Genomic DNA, 10,113 nt, shown 5'->3' with positions numbered 1-10,113 from the left:
AAGGTACAATAATAATACAGATAGCAACTGGACCACAGAATCCAGTCATGTTTTCCTCCCTTTCCTGATCTCACTAAACCATGCTTTTAGGGGCATACAAACCAATGCTTGTTGCCTAGCCCACCACTCTGTCCTATCCCTTTCTAAGTCAGAGGCTAACCTCTGATACCAGAAATAATTTACTTCTATCAATGTAGAAGATGAAACCGTTACCGTGAGTGACCATCATGACAGAACAAAACCACGAGACCAGACTGCATTTATGGATAAATATATTAGCAAATAAATACATTTCTCAACATAGTGCCTGATTCAAGCGTCTTTCTGTCTGGTTCAGATATAAATACCCATGTGGGTGCCTAGGTGCTAGTTCCCCACTGACTTTGAGGGAAGAAGTTTCCCAGGTAGGGTCCTGTGTCCACTTAGCTCCCACATTCACATTCCAAATGGGATAATGCCTGAGGAGCCAGCAATGGTCCAGCCGCCCTGGGGTGAATGTCACCCTCAGAGGGCCCCTCAGCCCTTGCCCACTCGGTGCCAGCTACCCGGGCCAGATGTCCTGCATGCACAACCTCTTGCATGTACACTTTCCTGGGTGTCCCTGGTCTGTATGGCTTATCATGGGAAGCGGGGCCTTGGAGCCATCTAAACCCAAATGTCCCACTTTGCTTTTCCTTTGTTTTCCCCTGTTCCTCATCCCTGCTCTGAGAGAAAACTCTGAGAAAAGAACTCATCATTGTCCCTGTTCAGCTGTAATTCTGTCTTTTCTACCTTCATTCCATCCTCCCTCTTCTAGATGAAGTCCAGCAGAAATCCTCTTCTTTCCACCTACTTTGGGACATTGAGATAGGCAACTTCCAGGAAAGAATTAGTCCCTCCCCCACTAACCCCACTCCCAAGCCCCAGAGGAACTGGGGCTGCTAGAGTGACGAAGGGAGTTTGAAAGTCGGAGGCTTCATCCTAGGTTCTTCAGGGCGCTGTACTGCTTTAGGGACAGAACTCCACACCCTGGCTTCCCAGAGACTCCCCTCTGACTTAAGAGAGTGGGTGTGACAATTAAAGACAAGAAGAGAACATTCTCCCTTATGCACCAGGGCAGGTACTGCCTGGAGAAGCTGCACAGTCTCTCTTTTTAGGGCTCAGGTCTCATCTACGTTCCTGATCTGTTTGCAAAGAAGGAAAATGACACAAGCCAAGGTTGCTGCTGATGCAGCAGCTTTACCAAGGCATCAAAGCTGGTGTGCAGGACTCACCCAAGAGAGGAGGTAAAGAAGGACCCTTGACAGGTGTGCCCATGAGGCTTGGGACTAGGAAGACCTGCTGGGCCTGGGGAAAACAGCAGCACCTTTATAACACCTATCGACCCATACCCAGTTTCCTGTTCTCAAAAGACAGCCTTTAAGGGAGCCGGGCCACATAGGAAGTAGCTGGCTGCCCCACTGGACACAGGCTTGCTGACTGCAGACGCGTTCTGCACTCAAGGTCCAGTGCTGGGAGCAGGGAGCACCTGCCACCCGCCACCACCACTCCTCTTCCGGAGGTGCCAGGAAGTATGCCCCAAAGAGGGGTGTTTTCTGAGGTCCTTTCTTCACTCTGTGCCAGGTAGGGCCAAGTCATCCAAGTATGCTCTTGGTTGGAGCTAGGTCTGAGCATCTCACACAGCCTGTTCACACAGCTCCTCAGTCTCCTCCTCGGAGCCTGCATTTAGAGAGAGGAGGGAAAGAGGTCACTGAGGGTCAGGCCAGCTGCTTTCCTGTCCCACCTGCAAGACAGTATGGCTGGGAGAGAACTACAGAGAGGGAGGAGCAGGGAATGTATCCAGAAGGGGCAACTGACTGAAACTAGATTGAAAGCCGGGAGGGGCCCCAGCTGGGATAAAGGGGAGAGAAAAACAAAAAAGCTCAAGAAAGAGAAACATACATAGCAACCAGTGTTATAATTACTTACTATTTGCTCATTAACCCAGTAAATACTTATTAAGCAGTTGTGAATCTGGTCTGTTACCATATGCCAAATAGAAGAATAAGCAGGGACCTGACAATCTTGTAGGAGAGAGGGTGTGCATGCGAAGGGAAATTATGCAGTGAGATGGGACTGGGTCATAAGACCTTTCCTGGAAAGGGGACACATCATGTTCAAGTGGAGCAATCAGGAAGGGCTTCCTCAAAGTGCAGATAAATGAGCTAGTTGGGCAGAAATGGATAAGAACTGGATTTCTGGGAAGAGAAAGGCAGCAGAATATTCTGGGTTATAGGGACTGCAAGAAGTGTTTACTAGGTTTGGCAAGGGAAGGGGAAGACTGAAAAATAAAGTGGGGATGGGGGCTAGTCGGTGCTAGAGCCTCGAAGACCAAACAGGCTCAGTTTTTGTTTACTGTGGACAAAACAACATGTGGAAATTTCTGTACAGGTTGTTTAGAGACAACGAGCCTGGCAGCAGCAGGTAGTAGGGCCCAGCCTTCATGGCCGTGTAAGAGGGGAAGGAAGAGCTAGGAGGCTCCTGCCTTGGTCTTTAGGCTGCATCAAAGAATGGGCAGGGACCATGTCTCTTTCTTCTTCCTTTTTTTTTTTTTTTAAATATTTTATTTAGGGGCGCCTGGGTGGCTCAGTGGTTTAAGCCGCTGCCTTCGGCTCAGGTCATGATCTCAGGGTCCTGGGATCGAGTCCCACATTGGGCTCTCTGCTCAGCAAGGAGCCTGCTTCCCTCTCTCTCTCTCTCTCTGCCTGCCTCTCCATCTACTGTCAAATAAATAAATAAAATCTTTAAAAAAAAAATAAAATAAAATATTTTATTTATTTATTTGACAGAGAGAGAGAGAGAGATCACAAGTAGGCAGCAAGGCAGGCAGAGAGAGAGAGGGGGAAGCAGGCTCCCTGCTGAGAAGAGAGCCCAATGCGGGACTTGATCCCAGGACCCTGAGATCATGCCTGAGCCGAAGGCAGAGGCTTAACCCACTGAGCCACCCAGGCACCCCCATGTCTCCTCCATCTGAAGGAGAAGGTAAAAAAGCTCTCAGGGACAGAGTTAACAGAACCTGGTGCTGACTGGATTTGAGGAGCAGGGAAGAGGGAGGTGTCCAAACCAGTTCTGTGTACGGGAGAGAGGGGAGGGGCTGGTCTGGCTCCAGTAGCTGCGAGAGAGCCCACGTGACAGGGTCCAAATGGATCATCAAACACATGACCAAAGCTTGCTTTACATGGCTCCAAGGAAGCCATGGTTTTCTCTACTGTCACTGTGTACATGCCTTCGACCGCATAGACCTGGATCTCCCGGTTGACAAAATCCATGTCCTCAGCGCCTAGCCTGGAACCTAGCCCATAGCAAGCATTGAGCGCAGGAAGTAAAAAGGAGGGAAGAAATGAATGAATGAATGATAAAAGCTCTAGGTCTTGACTGTAGGGTTCCTAGACTGAGAGGTCTTATATTTCAGGACCTTTGGGTTTCCTTTTGGGGTGCCTAGGGAGAGCTGTAAGCAAAGAGCTGTGTCATCCAAACTATGGGAGAAGATGGGGGAAAAACTGGGGAGGCTGCTCTGGAGAAGGAAGAGGGATTTGAGCAAATAAACACCACATTTAAATGGAGGATTTACATTATCAGTACTGGCTGTAATATAATTATCAGGAATGCCCTGAGCCCCAGGAGAATAAGGTTGGTCTTATTAACAAGGGTGCTCAGAAGGGAAGCCTGAGTTGTTCTTTTACCCCAGGGGGAGAGGAGAAAACCTAAGGACCCCCAGGGTTGCTGGGAACCACCCATGATTTTTTTTCTTTTCTTCCCCCCACCCTGCTTTTTTAAAAAATAATTTCCATAGCTCTTCTCATATGGCCTAGTGTTACAGATAACTGCAATTATTTCCCCTCCAAGACCTCACATTGGCTGGGATTACAGCTATCAGTAAGTACTTCTCCATGCTGTCCCTCAAGAGCAAGGAACGCTTCTTGGCCTTCTTTGTTATCTAAAGCTTATAACTGGGGATGCCTGAGTGGCTCAGTCAGTGAAGCCCCTGACTCTTGGCTTCTGCTTGGCTCATGATCTTGGGGTGGTGGGATCAAGCCCCATGTGAGACTCCACGCTCAGCAGGGAGTCTGCTTAAACATTCTCTCTCTTTGCCCCTCCCTGCTCCCCTTCTCAAATAAATAAATCTTTAAAGCTGATAATTGAACTGCGGGCACAGCTTGACTAATTATTACAATATTGAAACACTTAAATTTGAGTTGTTGCCTCAAACCACCGCAAGTGCTATCTGATGTTTCCTCCACGCTGGCGCTTCCCCCGAGACCGCCCTCTGCTCTGGCAACCAAAGGACCAACACCTGGCAGAGTCAGAGTACCTCGGCCAGCATCCTGCGCTATGCCTGCTGTTCAGGATTTTGAATGTTACCCCACTGCACCCTTCTCAGCTGCTGTCAACCCCCTTGTTGGCTGACTTCCCCCATCCTGCAGAAACCTCCGGGTATCCGCTCCTCACCACACCCTTTTCCCCTGAAAACTCACCAGGCTGGGCTGGCGGCAGCTGGCAGTGAGGGTAAGGGCATGGCCTGCCCTCTGGGGTGCCAGAACTCCATTCAGAAGGCCCCTCTCCAGGTGGGTGCGGTCCTAGGGACTGGCGTGGAGTCAGACACAACCACACTGGCTGTGAACTTGAGTAACAAGGGCCTGGGCTTTCTGGCAGCAGCCTCCCGTCCAGGCCCGGAGGCCCAAAGATCAACGGGTGGGCCTCCGGGGACCAAGGGTATGCCAAGCTGGTACCGTAATGGGGAAAAATCTGGCAAGCTGGGTACGCCGTTAAGTCCTGGGGCTGAGCGGCAGGGGTGGGCTCTGAGAGGCCCCCCCGCCTTTTCCTCTGTGGGTGTCGAACAGGGAGGCTGGATTTCTGCAAATGGAAGAGGCTGCTGGGGCTGGGGCTGGCGGCATCAGCTGAGCCCAGGGCTGCCTCCGGGAGGGCCCTGGGCTGTTGTGGGTTGGGGAGCTGCCCTGAAGGGGCAGTTAGGTTGGATCTGGCAGCCTGCTGATCAGGGGAAGGCGGCTCTGGCTGGGGCTGTGTCTGAGCAATGGCAGGCCTGGCCTGGGGGACCCCAGTTTCTGGGCCAGGCTTCCGGCCATGCCACTGGAAGCGCTTTTTGTAGTGGTGGTGCCGGTGGCGGTGGTAGTGGACGTGGCTGGAAACCTGGCTTTCCCCTGTGGGCACCACGGATTCCAAAGACCGGGGCCGGGAGGTCATGCAGGGCCGTGTCTCCTCTCCCCGGGGCTCCCCTTCCAGGCTGCAGTACACCAAGGGGTCAAAGTCACTGCTCAGGGAGCTGCGGAAGGTAGAGCTGCTGCCATGAATGCCTTGCAGACTGATGTCTGTGCAGTTGACCACTGAGTCACTAGAGGAGCCGTGGCAGGGCCCCGAGCTAGAGTCACTGGCGGGCCCGTCGGCCATGTAGCCACTGCGCTCGGTGCGGTAGCTCTCTCCAGAGCCGCTGCTGTCGTGAGGCCTGGCCCGGCGTGCGGGTGCTGGGCACACCGAGGGGTGCTGCGACGTGCGTCGGAGCGGGCTCAGCCCCCAGCCCTGCGCGTAGGGGTGCTGGGCCACTGCCAGGCGTTGCTGCTCGCCCGGAGCCCTGGGGTGTGCGGCTCTCGGGACGCGGTGGTGCCGGGGGGCTGTGCCTGGCTCCTGGGAGGTTAGGAAGGGGCCAGGTCGTGGGGGCCGAGCCACTGCACCCCGGGAAGGGCCTAGCACATAGGCAGCAGGCAGGTGGTAGTGTGCATGGCCAGGATGCTGGCGAATGAGGTGCAGTCTCCGGCCTGGTTCCTGGTAAGAGCGAGAAGGTCCCAGGGACTGAGAAAATGAATCTCCCTCTGGAAGAAAAAACCAAGAGCATGGTTGTTTGACTCCATCAATTGATGGAGTGTGGCTGCAGCGGCCCCATTCAAGCCCACGTAGCTGCATGTTCAGTCAAAGTTGAGGGACCAAGGACATTCCCAATCTGCCTGTGCCCTGGGACGCCCTGGCTCCTTCCAGCCAGTCTCTCTCCCTGGGGGCTCCACTCTGTATGTCCATCCCCACTCCTCCCACCAGCCCATTTGGGGCCTTTTCACTCAGGGCCACCACTGGCCTGTAGCATACTTTGGGTAAATTAGAAAAAGGCTCTCTTTCCTCAAGATACTTTACTTTCATCTTTCAGGAAATTTCCATACTATCCTGGTTTTGTTAGAATAAGATACTTTATTGCCAGAAACTCAGAATTATAAATACACAAACCACCCAGATTTGGAATCAACAAAGTTGTCATAAAAATACGATTTTTAGGGACGCCTGGGTGGCTCAGTCGGTTAAGCCACTGCCTTCGGCTCAGATCATGATCCCAGGGTCCTGGGATTGAGCTCCACATCAGGCTCCTTGCTCAGCAGGGAGACTGCTTCTCTCTCTGCCTCTGCCTGCTGCTCTGCCTGCTTGTGCACTCGCATTCTCTCTCTCTCTCTCTCTGACAAATCAATCAATCAATCAATAAAATATTTAAAAAAAAAAAAGATTTTTAAAGTAACAAAGAAGTCTACAATGTGAACTGTGGTTTGGCCCCCTTCATAGGAAGTACCCTTGAGCCGTGCACAGCCTGAAGAACTGTTAAGGGAGACCAGCATTCCCCTCAGCTTCAAGGCAACACACTCCGTTGGAGGGCAGCCTCATCCCAGACCCACCCCCCTGGCCCAGCACGCAGCGGAGTGCACAGCCCACCTCCTACCTACGATGTTGAACATGCAGAGAGGGCAAGTCCGGTGCTGATGGAGCCAGGGGTCCACACACACACGATGGAACTCATGGAGGCAGGAAATGACCCGTAGCTCCTGTGGAACACAAGGGGGTCCAAACCAAAGTTACCTGTAGCTGCAGCAGTAAAATGGGGCCTCCCCTTCTTGCTGTGACCTTGTAAAATACCATAGTAGCCTAGAAATGGTAAGGGCTTTGGCGTCAGGTCAACCTGACTCTTGCCACTTGGCTGCATTACCTTGGGCAAGTTCCTTAACAGTTTTCTGCTCTAAAATGAGGATAAAAAGAAAATCTACCCCCACCGGGCATTATCATGAGGCTGACACAAGATCATGGCTCTGAAGCACCCACTGCAAAGCCTGGCACGTGGCCACACCGAACAAGGCCTAGCTCTCCGTCCCTGGAAGACCAGGGAAAGAGCCAGAGATCAGGGCTGTTCCCTCCCTCTGCTTCATGCAAGATACACAGGGCACAGATGCAACCAGGGAAGCAGCCTTCAGTGCCCTGCCCAGCCTCCTGTGCAAGCATCCCTCCCTGACCCAGTCACGTCACAAAGGGCAAGCTCGAGGCCCGCCTTACCTGGCCCTCAGAGAACTCCTCCAGGCAGATGGCACACACAGGGGCTGAGCTACAGGTGCTGCTCGAGTCTGGCCACTCAGCCCGAGCCCTCCCGCAGCTGGCCCGGTACCTCCTGGTGGCCAGCTGGCTGATGGCCCAGGCGGTTCGCTGTTGAAGGGGATCCTGGGAAGAGGGCTGGGGCTCAGACTAGGGCAGGTCTCCTTGCCCAAGGGTTCCTTGTCCCTCACCCCGGGACTATACTGGGTTCCCAGTCACCCAGCGAGACCACACAGCCCAGTGACTATCCCTAGGTGTCTGTCTCCTTTGAGCTCTTACACAGCTCTGCCAAGCCAGTCAAGCCTTCCTACCCCAGTCCCATTCATACCACCAAGTCTTCCTTTCCTTGATGAGCTGGAAGAGAAGTTTTTCATCCCACTGCCTGCCTGATATCTTAACTTGGATATCTAATAGGCCCATCAAATGGCATTCCTAATCCCATTACCCCCACAACCACACACCCATCCTTCCCTGCTTTAAAACCTTAATTCAGATGCTGGTACTGGTTCTGCTCAAAATCTTGTATCTCCCACCTCACCCGGAGTGAAAACCACTGTCCTGTCAATGGCTTCCGCAGTCCAGCAAACCCCCGTCCTCAGCCCTCACTCACTCTACTCCAGCCTCCTGGCCCCCTGGCTGTTCCTCAGACATACTGGGCACACTTCTGCCTCAAGGCCTTTGCCTGTACTGGGCTCTCTGTCCCATCATGCTCTCCCCAAACACCTCCACAGGCGACCTCCTCACCCACATTGGGTCTTTCCTGTAAATGCCATCCCCCCAGTGAAACTTTCTCTGGCTTCGCTTTTTAAAAATGAACCCGTTCCCTTTACATTCCCTCTTCCCTCTTCTATTTTACTTTTCTCTCTGGCACATGCCACCATCCAAATATACCACATAGTTTATTTATTTGCTTATGGTCTATCTCTTCCCGTTAGAATGAAAGCTCCCTGAGGGAAGGGATCTTCTGTCTTTTTGTTTACCCTGCTCTGGCCAACACCTGGAACCTGTGCCAGGCCCCCTCCAGGAGCTCTATTTGCTGAAAATAAATGAATGGGCAAACCTCCAAGGAGGGGCTCTACAAGTCAGAGGCCACGGTATTTAGATGTAAATGATTTCAAGAGCCTAAGGGCACCTTCTTTCCTCCCCTTTTCCCTTCCCACTCCTTTATCCTCCCCCTCACAGGAACAAGCCCACCTCCCCCCTCTCCCCAGTGCCCCCCACCCCAGCTCACCGGCCGGCTGTGGCGGGGGCGGCACCGGAGGCGAAGCACGGAAGCCAGGATGACCACAAAGATGGTGCCCACCACTGTCAGGAGGATCCACACGTCATAATCTGGCTGGGGAAGTGAGCAGAGATGGAGAGAGTCATACTTCTGGAAGGAGGTGGGCCACCATCTGGGAGAAGCTCAGGTGCTCGGGAGGCAGAGAGCCAGAGGTCCCCTTGAGTCTTCTAGCAGCAGGGAGGAGGTAGGGAGGAACCTGCAGGGGTGCCAAGTGGTCCCTCTCTGCCCACGGGCATGCATAGGAGAGGGCCCTCCAGATGTTCCCTGGGAGAGGTACTCTCTGAAGACCCATCTGCTTGGGAGAAAGAGGAAAGGGACCCCCCTGCAGAGTGGCAGCCTCCCAGTGACACCCTGGGTGAGATTTCCAATTGGTGGAGAGACACCAGCCAGGGATCAGGGGCTGGGGGCTAGGGTATCAGTCTGGCTCTGCTTCTCTGTGCTAGGAAACCACGCAGCTGAAAACAACTTTAGAACTCAGCGGCCTAATCTTCTCATTCTGCAGATGAAGCCCAGAGGGGCAAGAAACGTGTCCAGAAGCACACAGCTGGTGTGTGAAGATGAATGGTTAAGATTTCAGAATTCTCTTTGGCTCCAGGAGTGCAAGGGCTTTTGATGGGAGTTGCCACAGGAAGAAATGGAGGTGAGAATGGGTGCCAGGGCAGGGGCTGGAGATCTGGCGTGCTTACCCAGGTTGGGGGCTCCTTCAGCTCAATCCTAACATGGGCCTTTCGGTTTTTGTACACAAACTCCATCAGCTTCTCGGCGTCCTTACCCCAGATCAACACCACCGGCCACGTCAGCCCCAGGGGCTGCTGCAACTGCAGGAGAAAGAGTACCCACAAGGGCTGCTGTGTCCTCACTTGTCTTTCCCCAGGCAACTTGATCTCCCTCCATCCAGCCCCCTCAAACACCCCAGTGTCCCTGAGTACCTGCTCAGCAGCAGCTCGATCCTCCGTGATATCAAAAAGGACAGCGCTGGCTCCTCGCTCCCCCGCCATCCGGGCCTGCAGAGACACACAACAGTGGTCCCCCTCAGTCAGAACAGGACACAGCCCACCCAGACCCTGGCCTCCCCCTCCCACGGGTATCCCTTCCTCGGGCATCGCACACACCGTACCTCTGCACACTCCTTATGACACTTGCAAAGCGGCAGTGGGACTAGGATCCTGTCCTGCAAGGAGCTCACCCAGCTCCCACTGCCTTCAAGGACAACATTCAGTCCTAACTTTTGTAATCAAATAAACCCTTAAGAAGAATTTAGTTGTGCCAGGTAGTAGACTAGGCTCTGGAGCTAAGGATAAATAAGACATCTCCCTGTTCTCAGAGTACCCCAAGTCTGCCTTCACTAAGAGCTGGGATATCAGAAAGCAGGGAATGACCAGCACCCCCAGGGAGTGGGGAAGGGTGACCAGTCCCCAGTACAGAGAGGGAGAAGGGGAGAGAAGATGGCTCCTTTTAGAGCT

General features: G+C 53.3%; 1 protein-coding gene across 1 annotated transcript in view; it reads right to left on the bottom strand.

Annotated features, from left to right (window-relative positions):
• Positions 1 to 685: 685 nt before the first annotated feature.
• Positions 686 to 10,113, bottom strand: part of RNF43 (ring finger protein 43) — a 63,845-nt gene continuing 54,417 nt past the window's right edge. Inside the window, exons 4-10 of the mRNA XM_032320717.1 lie at positions 9,580 to 9,654; positions 9,337 to 9,468; positions 8,600 to 8,704; positions 7,333 to 7,494; positions 6,728 to 6,830; positions 4,494 to 5,843; positions 686 to 1,698 (exon numbers count right to left, since the gene is read on the bottom strand). Coding sequence (XP_032176608.1) covers positions 1,655 to 1,698; positions 4,494 to 5,843; positions 6,728 to 6,830; positions 7,333 to 7,494; positions 8,600 to 8,704; positions 9,337 to 9,468; positions 9,580 to 9,654 — 1,971 coding nt within the window. The 3' untranslated portion in view covers positions 686 to 1,654. The remainder of the gene's footprint in view (positions 1,699 to 4,493; positions 5,844 to 6,727; positions 6,831 to 7,332; positions 7,495 to 8,599; positions 8,705 to 9,336; positions 9,469 to 9,579; positions 9,655 to 10,113) is intronic.

The sequence above is a fragment of the Mustela erminea genome, chromosome 18, assembly GCF_009829155.1.
Source record: "Mustela erminea isolate mMusErm1 chromosome 18, mMusErm1.Pri, whole genome shotgun sequence".
Taxonomy (NCBI): Eukaryota; Metazoa; Chordata; class Mammalia; order Carnivora; family Mustelidae; genus Mustela; species Mustela erminea.
This window is presented reverse-complemented; position numbering and strand designations above follow the sequence as displayed.